Raw genomic sequence first — 19,043 nt, 5'->3', positions numbered from 1 at the left:
AAGGATAGTACTATTTACAAGGTCCTATAATATCACTTCCTCAAACACAGGCTAATTTCCTACTCTTTGGGCATCATAGCATCCTGTACTTCCCTCGGCCTCACTAACTATCCTGTAATGTAACAGATTCGTGATCTCATCAGAGTAAGATCCTTGTGGGTTGGCATTGCTTTCTTCTGCTCAACAAATCCTGACTAAGCTCCTATTTACAGGCCAACTCTCTACATACGGTGAATAAATATACATGATCCCTTACCCTCAGTGAGCTTATGATCTAATAGGAGGAAAATAAATCAACCACTAGCTAAGTAATTAGAAATTGTGGTAAGTTGTATAAAGGAAAAGAACAGAGGACCATGAGAAAGAATAGTAAGAGAGAACCAATTTTAAGGAGGTAGGTAGAAGGGACTCAAGAAAGGTCTCTGAAGAATTATCTCATTAATCTCTAGATCCCCATTGTAGAGGATATCACTGATACTGAGATTCTGATTGATAAATATATGAATGAATGGACTGATGCTCATAAGACTTACCTGTAGGAGTGGTTACCAGTTTAGTTGTCATAATTGCACCATTACTGCTAACCACCATAATAGGGGAATTGCTACTGGTGGGAAGAGTTGCAGTCACTGGTTTGGGTAAGATTTTACTTGGTTGGACCTGTTGTGTGATGATTTTAACACCTTTGAAAAAAGAAAGACAAATCTCAGTACAAATTATTTTTTAAAACATGTCCCTTGTACCAAACCAAGAGGGCAGTAGTCACATTCATTTACTCAGTCTCTAAAGAGAGGTTTTTTTCATATTGCTGAGACTCTTTCAACTTTTAGCCTCATATCCCTGTCTTTCCTAATTTTTTTTTAATTTCAGGAATGAAACTAAAACATTAACAAAGTTCATAAAGAAAAATAAATCTTGACTTTTTGTCTATGTTGGGAACATATAAGAGCTTTTAAATCAAAGTTAGCAAATGAACTTTTACAAGCAAATAATCTGTTCCACACAAATACTTGGGATGAAAGGAACAGCATAAGAAGTCAAAAACAAGTCACAGTACTATTTTCACCAAATAATTCACAAGACAAAATATTTTGCTACAGACAACCACCAAGGATTATTACTTTTTTGGATGGTGACTTAGGTTGAGGCATTAGGAAGGAAACAGGTCTATGTATTTAACAGCCTTCATAATTAAATAATTCTTAATAACTTAATTCTGAAATAATACTAAAAATTTCTTATAGTCAATAAAAAAAGTTAAATTATGGTATCTAGGCATAATTAGGCAAGTTACTTAATCTCCATGACTTAGTTTCCTCATTTATGAAGTAAAATTAATGTTAGTTTATACCTCATTTGGCTGTTGTGAAGATTAAATAAATTCAAATTATAAACTCCCTAATGTGACAAGACTTCAATAACTGTTATTGTGAAAATAAACTTTGATTATAAGTTGTAAACACTGACGCTATGAGATAAAAAATGGTTTCTATTTCATTAATGACTTATAATTAATCACATATAAAAAGAAGCCACTAAAGAAATAACCACAGACACAGAAAAAATTAAGAGAATCATAAGAGATAATTCTATTCAATCCTATGCAAATAAATTGAAGATATAGAATGGCTAACATTCTAGGAAAATATTCTTTATTAAAATTGACCCTGGAGGGCTGGGGTTATGGCTCAGTGGTAGAGCACTTGCCTAGCACATTTGAGGCACTGGGTTCAATCCTCAGCACCACACAAAAATAAATAAATAAAAGTTATTGTGTCCATCTATAACCAAAAAAAAAATTTTTTTTAAAGTGACCCTGGAAAAGAAAGTAAACCAAAATAGACAAATTTACATAGAAGAAAAATTTTAAGACCTCTACCCCCTACCAGATAGTAAGAGACCCAGATACTTACACTGGACAATTCTATAGTCCTTTAAAAACTAGTAATTCCAAGTACTTAAAACCATTCCAGAGATACATTTCTGGTAAGACAGCATGAAGACCTAACCCAACCTATTAATCCAGTGAAAGTGGTGAAAATTATGAAACAATAATTATTAAAAGGTTCTGGAAATGGTTCCTAGGTCAAATAGCAAATGAAAAAAAAAAAAAAACCTACTCAAGAAAATCCACAAAAAGTTCATAAGAAAGGCAACATCTGTGATATCTGAACCAAGATAGTTCCTTCCATCCCCTCTTTCAGTTTCAGACTGTTGTAGTCAAGGGCACAAGGTTCCTCAGCTCCCAGCTCCAGTTGGAGGGCCTTCTTCTTAGAAAGAACAGGACTTCAGTTATCTCATTCTGCCCCTAGCTATTTGTTGTTAAAGCTAAATTCTGAGCAAGTGCAGTTGAGTGATGGGTGCTTCCTTCTCTGTCCAGCCCCCAATTCATGGACAAATGCTCTAACTCAGGTGGGGCATCACTAAGAATACTGAAGTACTGACCACCCTCAGCCTAACTTATGAGGCAGTGGCTCTACCACCAGAAGAGGCAAGCTTAAAGGACCTCACACTGCTCTCTAACTCCAACCTTCTCTGAGCACATAGAGCCTAAAGCATGTAGAGAGCGGCATGCCATTGACCCCACTCCCCTAGTTCCAGAGCCGTGGCTCAGAGACTATGCCTGAAAATAGAAATAAATCATAAAAACACATAGCTCCTCTTCTCTTCCCAAAGGAACTGACTTCATTTCTACCAGATCATAGAGAAATTCAAGCTTTGAGCATTCTCAAGAACACTGGAGCATGTGGTGAAAGGTAACTGGAAAGATATTCAAGAACTTAATGAAGATATAGTCTAGTTACAGGCTGGTTTATAGAAGAGAACTGGGGAGTAAGAAAACTGAAAGGAGCCCTCTTGGGGTCAGAACAAGTATCAAAAATGAACCCCAGAAACCATTCTGTCAAAGGAGTGAAAATCTGGATTACTGTATAGAACAATTTATGTCCCAGGGCATTCTTCAAAACAATAGAGAAATCATTCAGCAGTTAGTGGAGTTTAACAGCTGGATGTGGTCAGGGGAAAGAGCCATATTAATACCAATATTACTGTCATCCCAAAGTTTCCTGAGGAGCAGTATCAGAGTTAACATAGTAGGGGAGTCAGGGGAAGGGAGGGGGAATGGGAATGGGAGAGACAGTAGAATGAATTGGACATAACTTTCCTGTGTTCATATATGAATACATGACCAGTGTAACTCCACATAATGTACAACCACAAGAATGGGAAGTTATACTCCACGTATGTATATGTCAAAATACATTCTACTGTCATGTATAACTAAAAAGAACAAATAAAAAAAAATTAAACAACAACAATAAAAAGAAAAAACAAAACTGGAAGGGATCTCCTCACTGAAAATGGGGAGACCAAGGCCTACTCATCACTTACAAAGAACTGCAATGAGGTTATCAGTTTACTTCTCAGCAGAAAAAAAAACAGAAGTCAGCAGGGAGCAGGACAAAATAGTGTTCAAAGAAAAAACTAAATGGAAAATCCTACATCAGCAAAGCTATCTCAAAATGAAGGTAAAATAAAGTCTTTATCAAACAAACAAAAACCGAAAGAATGTGTTACCAGTACATCTACCTCACAAGAGACACTACAGGAAGTTCTACAACTAAAAGGAATAAGGACTAATAGAATAACGTCTGTTCTTCTCTGCTTTGTTCAATATTATACTAGAGGTTCTAGTCAGGAAAATCAAGCAAGAAAAAATAAATAAAAAAGTACTCAGATTGGAACAGAAGAAACTATCTTTATTTGCAGATGACATAATCTTTTATTTAGAAAAACCAAAGGAATTCACTAGAAACGGTAAGTTTGTTCTCTCTCTCTCTCTTTCTCCTTCCTCTTCCTCTTCTGCCCTCCCCTCCCCTCCCCTTCCCCTCCCCTGCTCTCTCTCTCTCTCTCTCTCTCTCTCTCTCTCTCTCTCTCTCTCCTGAAATCCTGATCTCAAGCAATCAACCTGCCTCATTTCCCCCCGCACCCCCTACTAACTGGGACTACAGGCACACACCAATCTACCAGGTTAGGAAACTCTAGATTATGGGAAAATATATCATGTTCACAAATCAAAAAATTTAATATTAAATGATAATATTCCTCAAATTAATCTACAGATTCAATCTAATCCCTATCAGAATCTCAGCTGGCTTTTTTGTAGAAATTGACAGGTGAATTCCAAATATCATATGGAATCACAAGGGATCCAGAATAGCTAAGAAAATCGTTAAAAAAGAGAACAAGAGAATCCACACTTTCAGATTTCAAAACTTACAAAAACCAATGGCAATCAAACCAGTGTAGGACTGGCATAACAGACAGATATAGACCAATGGAACACAACTGCGCCAAGAAATAAATTAATACACCTATCGTCAGCTAATTTTTTACAAAGTTGCCAGGATGATTCAATGGGAAAAAGTTTTTTCCAACAAATTGTGCTGGGATAATTAGATAGTACATGCAGAACAATGAAATAGGACCTTGTATTTGTCTGTTTTTCATTACTATAACAAAATCCCTGAGACAGGCTAATTTTATAAAGAGGTTTATTTAGCTCGCAGTTTTGGAGCATGAAAATCTAAGATCCGTTGGTCCTACTGATTTAGTGGTGAGAGCATTGTGGCAGAAGGGTAAGCAAGAACAAAAACATTACCAAAGAACAATTCAGGGGTTGAACTCAATTGTGTGTGTGTGTGCGCCTATGTGTGCGTGTGTGCATGTGCTAGGGACCAGATTCAGGACCTTGCACATACTAATGCTTTAACACTGCATTATATACCAATCCTGGGCTGTCTTATAACATATTCTCACAAGAACTCAGGGGTACCTACCACAAGAGCTTCTGAGGATAGCTGCTCCAATGACCTAAGGCTCTCCCACTAGACCCATCTCTTAAGGTTCACACCACCTCTCACATTACCACACTGTGGACCAAGCTTCTCACACATAAACCCTTATAGAATACACTCAAACCATATCCAAATAGCACTCTTCTACCTCACACCTATACAAAATTAAGTCAAAAATGATCAAAGACACCAAAGAGGTAAAACTATCAAATTCTTAGAAGAGAGGGTAAAAACTTTATGATCTTGGTCTTGGCAAAGAATTATTAAATATAACACTAAAAACACAAGCAACAAAAGAAAATGATATAAACTAGACATCATGAAAATTTTAAAAAACTTGTACTTTAAAGGCTATCAATAAGAAACTGAAGAAACAACTAAGAATGGGAGAAATGTATCATATTACATATGGTAAGAGTTTAATACAGATATAGAAATCCATACAATTCAATAACAAAAAGACAAACAATCCAATTTAAAAATGAGCAAAGAATCTAGGAAGATATGTGAAAGGTCCAATAGGTACATAAAAAGATACTCAATATCCTTAGTCATCAGATAAAAGCAAATCAATACCATAATGAAATACCACTTGATAGAGACTAGGATGGCTAGAATCAAAAGTAGTAGAACAACAAGTGTTGGCAAAAACACAGAGTATTTAGAATCTTCATGCATTCATTGCTGGTGGGAATGTAAAAATGGTGCAGTTCTTTGGAAAATAATATGGCGGTTTCTCAAGCAATTAAACCTTACAACCCAGCAATTCTACTACTATATAAACACACACACAAGAGAACTGAATACTCAAAAACTCACACACAGGGCTGGGGTTTGGTTCAGTGGTAGAGCATTTGCCTAGCACTCGTGAGGCCCTGGGTTTGACCCTCAGCACCCCATAAAAATAAAATAAAGGTATTGTGTCCACCTACAACTAAACTATGTATTTAAAAAAAGAAAAAAAAACCTCACACACAAATGTTTTTAGCAGCATTATTCATAATAGCCAGTAGGTAAAAACCATCCAAATAGAGGCTGGGGCTGTAGCTCAGTAGTACAGTGTTTGCCTCCCATGTGTGAGGCACTGGGTTTGATCCTGAACACCACACAAAAATAAATAAATATATTTTTAAAAATGCATCCAAATATATACAAATGTAAATTCAAATGAACAAACATATGAGGAGCACATACCCATGTTTCCAGCAGCACAACCCACAACAGCCAAACTAGGGATCCAGCCATTGTGTCCATGAACAGATGAATGGGCAAAGAAAATGTGGCATATGTTCACAATGGAGTTTCAGTCATAAAGAAAAATGAAATTATGTTATTGTAGGAAAATGGATAGAATTTAAGAACATTATGCCAAACAAAGTGAGCCAAAGGTCAAGGGTTGAATGGAAATTTTCTCTCATGTGTGGAAGTTAGACAGGAAAAAGGAAAAGAAAGTTGGATCAGGAATCTTATGAAAATCTAAGGGAAATCAGGAGAGTAGAGGAAAAGGTCCAGGGGGAGGGAGGAAGGGAGGGAAAGGGGAAAAACTGGGGAATGATACTGGCCAAATTATATTATGTGCATGTACAAACATGCAACAACAGATCCCACTACAATACATCGATAAAAATGAAGTACTAATATATGCAACATAGATAAACCCTGAAAACATGTTAAGTAAATGAAGCCAGACACAAAAGATCACATATTATATAATTTAATTCATATCAAAGCAGAGGTTATGAAAATCTAGAAATCAAAAGTAATAGGGAGCCAGGCAAGGTGGCTCACACCTGAAATCCCAGCAACTGGGAAAACTGAGGCAGGAAGATTGTGAGTTCAAAACCAGCCACAGCAAATCAGCAAGGCCCTAAGCAACTCAGCAATACCCTGTCTCATAATGAAAAATAAAAAGGGCTAAGGATTTGGCTCAATGGTTAAGCAACCCTGGGTGGTTCAATCCCTAGTACACATCCACAAAAAAAAAAAAAAAAAAAAAAAAACCATAATAGGGGATGCTTCTGGATGGGTACAGGGAGTAGGAGGCAATAGCTAGCTAAAGGTTATAAGGTTTCTTTTTGAGGTGATGGAAAATCATAGGTAGTAAGAGATGATCTGTGAAAGTATTAAACACCATTGAATTATAAGCGTTTAATGAATTAATTGAATGCTTTCAGAAATAATCTCAAGAAAACTGATTTTATTTTTAATCCACACAATAAAAGGAAATTTTAAAAATGATTTCTAGAAAGCACAGATAACATGAAAACAAAAACCTGACAAAGACTTCCACAAAAAAGAAAGACAACAGATAAATGTCCAAAAAATAAAGTAACTGAATCACAAACAAAAATGTAACCAAAAGACCTCAGAAACTAGAAGACTGCAAAAATAGGAAATACTGTATGTACATATAATAAAATCTCCTTTTTACCAAAAAGATAAAATTATTTCAAATACAGAGTAATATGCAGTGAAAAAAATTAATAATGATAAATTTTTTCAGTATGATATCAAATTATACTAAACAAACACTAAGGAAACAAAACAATATACTAAAAAATATTACAACTAAATCTTAATGTGATCTTAAAAAATTTTCAAACAAGCTAGAGGAAGACAGAAAACAGAAACAGAAAAACAAGCAATAGCAAACAAATAATAAAATAGCACTTAAGCTCTACCACATTAACAATTACCTTAAATGAAAGTGATCTAAATACAGCATTTACATGACAAGGACTGGCAGAGTGGATTTAAAAAACCCAACCACGCTATGTTCTGTCTATAAGAAACTCATTGCAAACACAATGCACGTAGGTTGAAAATAAGATGATGAAAAACGATATATTGTGTGATCATGAATTAGATGAAAACAGGAGTAGCTATCTTAATTATAGATAAAGTAGATTTTAAAAGGCAATACAATTCACTGTGTCCAGTCAACATGATACCTGGCGTATCCAAAATCACGTTAGTTTTCTACTACATAGACTAAATATATTAATGTGGGTTTGATATAATCATTTTGTAGTTTATGTGGCAAGCTCTCCAAATTGAAATTGGAATGAAATTTTAAGAGTAGAATAAAATGAAATATGGAGTCTGTTTTTTTTTTTTTTTAAAGAAAAGTGGACTTCAGAGCAAAGAAAATTACTGAAGAAAAAAAGGAATACTAAATAATGAAAAAGAACCAATCTACTAAGAAACATAACATTTCTAAATATTTATGCATCAAACATTAGATGCATTAAAATACATGAAGCAAAAATAAATAATTTTGGGGTGAAATACTACAAATATAGTTGCAGACTTTAACATCACACTCTAACCAGTGATAGAATTACTAACTATATAGGAAGTTTAACAAGATTACAGGATAACTGCCAGGCTTGGTGGTGCATGCCTGTAATCCCAGCAGCTCAGGAGGCTGAGGTGGGAGGATCACATGTTCAAAGCCAGCCTCAGCAACTTAGTGAGGCCCTAAGCAACTCTGCAAGATCATGCCTCAAAATAAAAGAAAGGGCTGGGGGTGGGGCTCAGTGGTAAAGGGCCCCCGGGTTCAATCCCCAGTATCAAAAAAAAAGAGAAAAATACAAGATAACTGAACAACATGAACAAGATCTGACTGATACATGTACAAGACTGCACCCAATATCAGTATATTTTTAAGCACCGTGGAACATTCACCAATCAATATTGAAAAGATCACAGAAAAATCTCCAACCATTTAGAAATAAAATAAAACACGTCTACATAATACAGGGGTCAAAAAGGAGGTCTCTATTGCTGAATAATATTCCATTGTGTATATATACCACAGTTTCTTTACCCATTCCTCTGCTGAAGGGTTGGTTCCACAATCTAGCTATTGTGAATTGCGCTGCTATAAACATTGATGTGGCTGCATTGCTGTATATAATGGGGGTGGGGAGTGAGAGAAGAAGGGAGGAACTTTAGATTATGTAGAAGGAAATGAGAGGGAGGGGGTATGAAAAACCATGGAATGAGACAGACATCATTACCCTATGTACACATATGATTACACGAATGGTATGTATCTACATTGTGCACAACCATAGAAATGAAATGATGGTACCCCATTTGTGTACAATGAATCAAAATGCAGACTGTAAAATATAAAAAAATTTTAAACAGGAGGTCTCAGAAGAAATTTTAAAACACACAAAATTGAATGAAAATGAAAATACAACATATCAAAACATGAGATAATGCTAAAGCATGGCTGAGAGAAATTTATCACAAACATATTTATAGAGATGTAGACATAAATGTTAAATGCGTAGAAAACGTCTTAAATCAATAATCTAAGTTTGAATTTCAAGAAAGGAAAAGAGCAAATAAATCCAATAAAGTAAAAGGAAGGATATAATAATGAAATTGAAAACAGAAAAATGATGGGAATGAGCAATGAAACAAAGATCTACTTCTTAAAAAACAAGCAAAAAACTTCAGGCTGGGAATAGGGCTCAGATGTAGAGTGGGCTCAATCCCCATTACCACCCACACAAAACCCTCAATAAAATTGGTAAACCTCCAGCAAATCTGACAAAGAAAAAGACACAACACCACCAAAATAAGAAATTAAACAAGGAACATTAATATAGATCCTGTTGCCACTTAAAGGATAATAAGGAACCACTACTAACGAATACACACTCACAAATTTTGACAACTTAGAAGAAATGGACCGAAAATCATAAACTATCAAAACTCAACCAAAATGAAACAGATAATAAAAATAGTCCTCTCACGAAATAAACTGAATTCATAATTTAAAGTCTCCCAAAACAGAAATCTCCAGGGCCTGGTGGTTTTATTTAAAGAATTAATGCTAATCTTATACAATCTTTTCCAGAAAATAGAGAAACACTTCCAAACTCATTTTATGAAGTCAAGCAAACTGAAGATAGTACAAAATAAGAAAACAACAGATCAGTATTTCCGTAGAATGGAAACAAAAATTGAAGCCAGCAATGTGTAAAAAAGAATTATACACCACAGCTAAGTAGGGTTTATTTCAGAAATGCAAGGTTGGTGCAACAAAAAATCAATCAATGTAATCCAGCATATCTACAGACTAAACAAGAAAAAACATGATCATATCCATTGAACAGAGAAAAAGTATTCAACAAAATCCAACATCTATCCATAACAAACTTCCAGAAAAATAGGAGGGGTACTTCCTCAACTTATAAAAAGCATCTTCAAGAAATCTATAGCTGACTTCATACTTAACGATGAAAGTGAATGCTCTCTCCTTAAGATTAAGAGAAGGTAAGGATGTCAGTTCTTACCAATCATTTAACAACATCATACTGGAAGTTATAGCCAGTGGGATAAGGTGGGGACAAGGCAGGAGGGCAGGGAGGCAGAGGCACGGAGGGAAAGGAAAAGAAAAGGAAAAAAGGAAGAAAAGGAAGGAAAGGAAAGAGAGAAAGAATGAAAGGAAGGCAGGCAGGCAAAAAGCGTTCTCTATTTATAGATTACATAATTAAAAAATTATTCTAGGCCCACATGCCTATAATCCCAGCTATGTAAAAGGCTGATGCAGGAGGATCCTAAGTTCAAGGCCAGTCTCAGCAACGTAGTGAGACCCTGTGTCATAATAAAAAATAAAAAAGGACTGGGTATGTAGCTCAGTGATAAAGTACTTTTGGGTTCCATTCCCAGTAACAAAAAAGAAGATAAAGGAAATTTATTCTATCTACATAGAAAATCTCAAGGAATTTACATAAATCTTCCTAGCTATAAGAGAGTTCAACAAGGTTTAAGAACACAAATTTAATACCATTTTTATACATCAATGAAAACTCAAAAACTGACATTAAAGTCACAATCCCATTTATAATAACTCCAGGAAAATGAAATACTTGGATATAAATCTAACAATTTATGTACAGCATCTGCATGCTGAAGTCAAAGAAGATCTAAATAGATAGACATACCATGTTTATGAACTGGAGGACTCAGAGAACTGATGATTAGGGAAGAAGTAGCATATCTTGTAAAAATTTTCCAGTTACCTGACTCCTGTTTGATTTGGATGGTAGGTTTGATACCAGGTGGCAAAGGGGACTGCTGAGGCTGTTGTTGATGAGATACTGGAGAAGGCTGGGCCACTTGTTGCTGTGTCTGTTGTTGCACTTGATGTAACTGCTGCTTAGGAGATTGTTGATGCTGTTTAGGAAACTGTGCAAGAATCTGGGTTGGAGCACTCACTAAGCTTTTGGGGGAAGGAAGTCTTGTTGATGCCATTTTGATTGCTGATGTAGATACACCTATAGAGAGGTAAAGAGAATTTGATAGGAAAGCATAATTAAAATTACTTTGGATTATTACAGTAGATAATAAAGTCCAGGAACATCAACAAAAACTATGATTAATGGAGCACCCTGTGTCAGATATAATATATGGGGCTATATATTTGATGCCTAGTCCTGAAACTGCAAGGAAGGCATTATTGCTCTCAAAAATAATGAACTGATTTTCTGTAGGTGAAAAGTTGAAAGAAACAATAACAGATAAAAAGTTTGCAGAAAGATCTCTCTATAGAAAGTAAATTAATTAATTAGTTTAATCTCATATGTAATACATATTTATAATACTACTTTTTAAGTTATCGTCATCCACTTTAAATATGGCATCAGATAAAATAACTCACACTTAACCATTTGTCTTCTGAATTATTCAGCATGGCAAAGTAGCTTTCTACATTTCATCTCCAATAATCTATAAATTTAATTTCTTGAGAATTCTTTTTTTTTTTTTGCGGTGCTGGGGATTGAACCCAGGGCCTTGAGCTTGCCAGGCAAGCACTCTACCAACTGAGCTATCTCCCCCGCCCTTCTTGAGAACTCTTATCTTGGTCATTAAATAGTCTTGTGAAGTTATAAGTGTGCATATGAAATATATTCACAGCTAAAAATTCTGGTGATATAGGTTCTTTCCAAAACTATACTGGTATTAGCAAGCACACATAGATAAAGCGTACTCATTATTTCCTCTAAATATGTATGAGTTTGAAAAGTTCTTCCCTCTCTCAGAATTTTCATTTGTAATATTCTTTTTATTTTTTTTTGGGGGGGGGGGCGTTACCTGAGATTGAACTCAAGGGCACTCGGTCATTGATCCACACCCCCAGTCCTATTTTGTATTTTATTTAGAGATAGGATCTCATTGAGTTGCTTAGATCCTCTCCGTGCTGAGGCTAGCTTTGAATGCAATCCTATCTCAGCCTACGGAGCTGCTGGGATTACAGGCATATGCCACTGTGCCCAGCCCATCTGTAATATTCTTGTAACTTATCAACTACTCAACTGGACATTGTTTGTCTGTGAGTTAATATTCCTAGCAGGAACAACCTAGAATGTAACTCACCATATTAATTTTTTAAGTAATGCGGAAACAATAAAAGGAAAACATAAACAGCTTAATACTCAAGTACTGGGGATGTTATTTCACACCTTCCCCTATCACATTTCCACCATGACAAATGCACTGCATTACAAAATAATAATAATATAAATAATAATAACAACAACCTTATTATTATCACATTCTCTTTTCATGCAGGGGATGAGTAGGCAATCTTCTTTTGGGAGGGATTGAATCCAGGGCATCCAGCAGGCTAGGCAAGTACTCTACCACTGAACTACATTCTCAGTCCTAATATTACAGTCTTAGGTAAATGTCTCTTGAGAATATTAAGGACGGAGAAGGATAAACCTTGAGAAGTCAGCCACTATAGGCTCAGTGTCCTCAAGTGTTATAATTTTCCTTTCCTTACAATTCTGCAAGAGTTATTGTGTGGATTATGTAAAACCACAGACTGAGAAACATTTCCCCATCTCCTTCACTCTCACCCATTTCTTGAAATCAGCTTGTAGGAGCAGAAAAGGAATGCAAGTGGCAGGTTCTCATTTAATTCAAAGAAAGGACATTGGGAATTGTCCCCCATTACAGCACCAGGTTCACATTCTTCATTATGGTCCATTAGGGCCAGTGTTCATTATGTAAGGAGTCATTTTTATGGCATATGATTTGTATACTGCTTAATCATATTGAACTAGACTATCTCTGGAGCCCCTTTTGGTGTCAACATGCAACATTTTACAACTCAATGAGTATAAAGGATTATACAAGTGAAAGATTATTTTAAAACTATTTAACCTCTATATTACATACATGATGTTTGGTCTTACATTGAAGTTAATTGTGAACATGGGTAACTTCCTAACTAAACTATGATCTCCATATACTTTTTTTTTTTTTTAAAAAGGACAATTTCCTTTTATAATAAGAAAAATGAATAGAACTTACCTATAAAAGTTTTACAAATCTTAAGTATTGTCAGACAAGATAACCAGTAAACCTCTGTGAGGTAGAAAGATTTTAACTCCATATACTTTCTTTTTTTAATTGTAGACAGGCACACTATCTTTATTTCATTTATTCATTTTTATGTGGTACTAAGGATCAAACCTAGTACCTCACATGTGATAGGTAAGCACTCTACCATGATCTACAACCCCAGCCCTCCATAGACTTCTGTATAGGCAAAGTTTCAGATGTAAAAGCACTCAGGGTTACTTAAGAATCAGAGAATTATATTTAAATCATACCTTCAACACATAAACCCATAATAGCCTGTGACCGGAATGATGTACTTAGACTCTGAATATTTATTCATTCAGTAATAACTCATTGAACACAAAGAAAAAAAAAGGAAATGGCAAATACAACATATACATATTTACTTCTTTGTTTAAAAATGGAAATGATTATCAGAGAAGGACAAGACAGAATGTAGGAGTCTGACATTCTCAAACTGAGGGAAGTGGAACAGTAAGTAATCACGTATCTAACAGCAGAGACCTTCACACCCAAAGCAGAAAAAATACCCACAGTATTCTTCGAATTTCCATACACCAACAAAGACAAAAATAAATAGTAAATCACCACTCACCTTGTGCTACTGTTGACATGACTACAGATGGTGTGGAGGATACCACAGCTGTTACTGCAACTGTATTAGGAATAGGTGATGGCGTAGAACTGCTGCTGCCACTGCTGCTACTACTGACCAGAGAGGACTGTGAAGCAGTTATAACAACCGGTGGCTTCTGAGTTGTGGAAGCAATGACTGATGTTGGTACAAGCTTAGTAACTGCTGCATAATTATGGGATTTGGAGAGAATGTTGGGCACGAAGGTTGAACTTGGTGATGTGGTCACTATAATTACCTAAAGAAGGAAAAATAAGTTATTTTCATGTATCTACTATACTGTTAATATTTAGACTCACAGTTATATACCATTTAAAAATAGATTATAAACCATTAAAAATAGAGAGAAATATACAACTAAAAATATATGAAAACTCTACTAGTAATCATCAAAATTATTTAAAAGTAACAATTTTTGCTAAATATTTTAAAAGGTAATATTCAGTAAGATATAGTTAACATTTCAATATACCCTTAGGGAATATAAATTAGCACCATCTTTCTAAAAAGTAATTTGGACATTCATTCATTTGTAAATACGTATTGAGCATCTACTATGTGCCAGGCATGGTTCTAGATTGTCGGGGGTTGAAGAATGAACAAAACAAAGTTCATACTTTCATGGAGTTTACATTCTAGTACAGAGAGAGAAAATATAAATAAATATTGTCATGAAGAGACAAATTGAAGGAATAATAAAGCAAGGTAAAGAAATGAAGCATCATGGGAATGCTGGATGGTATTTTATAAAGTATTCAGTGAAGACCTCTCTTTAAGATGAAATTTGAACAGAAAGCAGAAGGAGGTAGGTGTATGAACCTAGAAGAGTGTCTGATGGCACAGGAACAGCAAACACAAAATCCTTAGGGCAGAAATGAGCTTTGTATGTTCAAGAAACTTTAAGAACCTAATGAATATGATTGGAATTTATAAGCAGTAGGAGACAACTACAAAGAGATGATAGTGGATTAGGTCATGTAAGACCATGATGACTATTTATACCTTTAATAGGTTGAGATGAAAGTGGCACTTTCTGTGGTCTTCCTTCCCAAGCCCATAACCCTAGTCTAATAATGAGAAAAACATCAGACAAATCCTAATATGGGGCATCCTATAACAAAACCTGAATGATACTCTTTAAAACTATCAAAGTCATCTAAAACAAGGAAAGTCTGAAAAACTCCAAGAAGACCTGACAAGAAAATACAATTAGCAATCCTGGATGGAATCCTGGAACAGAAAAGGGCAATAAGTAAAAACCAAAGAACTCTAAATAAACCATGGATTTTGGTTAATATTAAAGCATTAACATTATTCATTATTCATTAAAACAATGTATCCTATTAATGAAAAATATTAAGAATAGGGGAAACAGTATAAGGTATATGAGAGCTCTCTGAATCATCTTCTCAACTTTTCTATAACTCTAAAACTGTTCTAACATATAAGATTTTGTTGCTTTCTTTTAAGTGTCACTCTGTCTGCTAGGTGGAAGGTACAGTAGGGCAGTGAAAGTAGAAACAGAGACAAATGAGGAAGCTTTTGTAATAAACCATGCAGAAATGATGGTGACCAAAGTGTTTATGGTGGAAGTCATGAAAAGTGAACAGATTCTGAATAGTTTTTAAAGATAAAACCAACAGAATTTGTGCACAGGTTGGTATGGAAAAAGGAAAAAAGAGAGGCAGGAAAAAGATGTCAAGGTTTACAGCCTATATGGGTAGAAAATTGTAGATTGCTTTGGGACAATGCATTTCAAACAAAGAGAATAACATTGAATAAAAAACCTAAGGTCAGAATTAGCAATGTTTTTAAACACAGAAATAAAGGCAATATAATAAAAGCATATAGGGCAAGGAGGGATTAAAAAAAGTAAGCAGAGGCCAGATCAAATTTGAAAGCTACAATAAAGAATTTAGATTTTATACTAAGAATAATGAGAAATTATGGGAGTATTTTAAATAAAGAAACAACAAAACAGGATTTATATTTAAAAAATTACTCTAGCTGCTATGTGGTGAGAGGCAAGAATGGAAGCAGTGAGACCGGTTAAGAAGCTACTGCAGTACATCAGGCAAGAAGTGACACAGGCTATTTGGACTGAGTTTTTAGTAGTAGGAAAAAAAAAAAAAAAAAAGAAAAAAGAAAAGAAATAATCAAATTCATATTAGAATTCTGAGAAGCAGAGAAAATAAAACTTGTTGATGAATGGGAATGGCAAGATGAAGAAAAAAACTGAATAAAGAATACCTCCTAGAGCTAATAAATACTGTTTTTTTTAAATGTGCCAACAATCCTATGATGCAGACACTATTATTATCCCCATTGTATATTTGAAAACCCCAAAACTATTCACAAATCTGTAGTATCACAGTTTTACTCTGGGGTAAAAAAAAATACTGCTTTAGCAATGCCCAAAACAGAACAAGAGTATCTTCCTCTTCTTTCACTGAAATTATGTGTACCTATCAAGCACAGGGAAAAAAAAAAAAAAAGTTTTGAAAAATCCAAAGAATTTAAGGAAGAAATTATTCTTCATTTTTATACTGGTCCTAAAGAAAGCCTGAAGTTAAAAATCAGTCAAAATGTGCTAAATAAGCCTATACTTGCATCTTAAAGAAGCTTCAACTATAATAGTGTTATTTATTTTCAGTGTTATAAAGAATTGCAGGATAAAAGTACTTGTCCATTACAAGTAATTATTTGAGGAGTTAAGAAAGAAAGATCTTGAACAGCAAGCACCTTTATAGAGTTGGCCAGCATATTTACATATAGACCGAATCGGCAAATACCTATAGAGTATGAAAAAACAACCAAGAAACTATCATACAAATTGAGAAGATGACCAATAAGGTAATAGGACTACAAAATGGAAGAAACAAATGAACCTGGGCTTAGATCCTGCCTCTGCCACTTACAAATGGCAGGCCCCTAGATGATAAAATCTCTGGCCTCCAGTTTTCATCTATAAAACGGGGATAATAATGCCCACCTTGCAAAATCATTACAAGGGTTAGGAAAAAAAAAAAAAAATCATGCAAAGCATCTACTAGGCACATAGCAGGTGGTCAATATTTGGCAGTTAACAAAGAGTACTTATTAGTAGACATTAAAGGGTTATCGGTAAAGGCATATACCAAATCAATCTGGAAATGTATTTTAATGTGCTTCATTTTTGTTTCATTAAAAATATTTTCTTCATCTTCACTCGAAATTCTACTACCTCTTAAAATCCAACAAACTCATAGCTACTACTACAACCAAACTCTTTAGAGTAGCAATAGTCATTTAGGTTTCACTTTTGCCAATTCTAAACCAGTAGTAGTAGTATCTTTCTGAAGACACAATGTTTATAATGACTGTGATACAGAAGAGGATTTAACCACAGTGTGGAAGAAAAGTATGTCTTGGTTAATTAGCAATGTCTGTCAAGGGCAAGGGAAAAGGAAGAGATGACTTGAATTACATATTGCAATTTTAGAACAAGAGTATGCATGTAGACTTATAACATTAAGACAACAAAAATTTCAGCAAAATAAATCTAGAGTCTTTAAGAGCACATTTTAGGTTATAGACACAAATGATCAAGCATATTTTGAGATTTCAGTATGCAAGATAATTTCTGATCTGTACAGGGGCTACCCAAAATTAGAGATCCACCACGGAGAAATATACTTGCACTTTAAAGTTACTTATTACAATAGGGAAGTAAAGGGATTTTGAAATCAAGTGAATCAAACAGTGTTTATTCAGGCCATAATTCAAATTACTGACCTTCTAGCACTCACAAAAACTCCTTAAGAGTGCTGGGACTTGCACCCTAAGGACAAAATGAAAAATATCAATCAAGCACATGAAAGCATAAAGCTATATTCTGCTGCTTTGTTTATATCAGTGCTGTACCAATGTTATATTTAAAATGAAGGCACCACATTAACATAGGTGGAGATTTGTCTACTCTGAAAATGAATAAATTATTTGAATTTGAATAAAGTTCACAAATTAATAAATAATTATACTTAATGTAAAGGTCACTTTACCTAAAAATAATGCCTAAGTCGACTTACACAGGATTTGTAAGAAATTCAAGGCAAATGCAGTAATGACAATAGCCTTGGGTAGATTTCAAGAAAATTCAATTACCCAGCAAAAGGAAAACAAAAGAACAAAACAGCCACAGAATATTTAGTAGTCCTACCCATACTCCACTCATCCAAGAAATAATAAAACTGATGGCACTGAGTACACATGAAGTAGAAGAGTTTTACCTCTGGAACTTAGTAGATGCTCAATAATAATTTGTGGAATAAATGAGTCAGGTCTTCTAGTTAATTTGCTTTAAATGTTTATTTTTTAAACAAGTAAGATAAATCTAAGATGTTGAATCTGAAATTTCATGGTATGGCTCATAAATGACTTTGGAGATAAATGTGCCCTCTTAAAAGTACCTCAAGTCTGACAACCTTAACTATCCATTCTCAATTTAAAATTCAAAAGAAGAAAATAAACATATAGTAAAATCAATGAATCAAAAGAAAATTAGTTCACAGACTTCACTTACAGGTGAACCCCAGCTATTATAAGCATTTTTACAAAAGTAAAAGACTGGAAAGTTAATAATGTTTAGGTGACACTTTATGTACAATATTAAGTATTTTCTGAGAATCATCCCTTTTAATTCTCCTAATAACTCTTAAGAAGTATCATTATTATCTTTATTTCACAAGGAAACAGAGGCTCAAGAGAAGTAGCAGAGCTAGTACAGGAACCAGATCTATTTATTCATATATTAATTCATTCACTCATTCAACAAATATTAATTAGCAAACTAGCACATACCAAGCACTATTCTAGACACTAGAGAATACAGTGATGAAGAGGACAAAGTTACCCTTAGCAGTGAATATTATATAGAAGAAATAGAAAATGAGCAAGTTTGAAATATAATATCTCGTTTTATTCATAAGTATAATGAATAAAAATAAAACACAGTAAGGGAGCAAAAGGATATGGATCAGAGATAGGTGCTCTTTTAGCTAAGGCTTACTATGCTATTCTCAGATACAAAACTTTTAAAACTAGAGGACAGGAAGAGAGAATTACTACTGATAAAATAAGATCCAGTAATGAAGGCAATAAGCAGCCTTAATAATTCAAACTAT

At 34.5% G+C, this 19,043-nt stretch overlaps 1 protein-coding gene across 14 annotated transcripts in view; it reads right to left on the bottom strand.

Annotated features, from left to right (window-relative positions):
- The window catches only part of EMSY (EMSY transcriptional repressor, BRCA2 interacting), a 75,383-nt gene that overhangs the window by 34,949 nt on the left and 21,391 nt on the right, over positions 1-19,043 (bottom strand). For all 14 annotated transcript variants that reach the window (XM_079105171.1, XM_079105176.1, XM_079105179.1 and 11 more), the window contains 3 exons: positions 13,843-14,119; positions 10,901-11,155; positions 534-683 (listed from right to left, as the gene is read on the bottom strand). In XM_079105171.1, the coding sequence (XP_078961297.1) occupies positions 534-683; positions 10,901-11,155; positions 13,843-14,119 (682 nt within the window). The remainder of the gene's footprint in view (positions 1-533; positions 684-10,900; positions 11,156-13,842; positions 14,120-19,043) is intronic.

Source organism: Sciurus vulgaris (assembly GCF_902686455.1).
Source record: "Sciurus vulgaris genome assembly, chromosome: 11".
In the NCBI taxonomy this organism is placed as follows: Eukaryota; Metazoa; Chordata; class Mammalia; order Rodentia; family Sciuridae; genus Sciurus; species Sciurus vulgaris.
The sequence above is the reverse complement of the archived record's forward strand: the minus strand, read 5'-3'. Positions and strand labels throughout refer to the sequence as shown.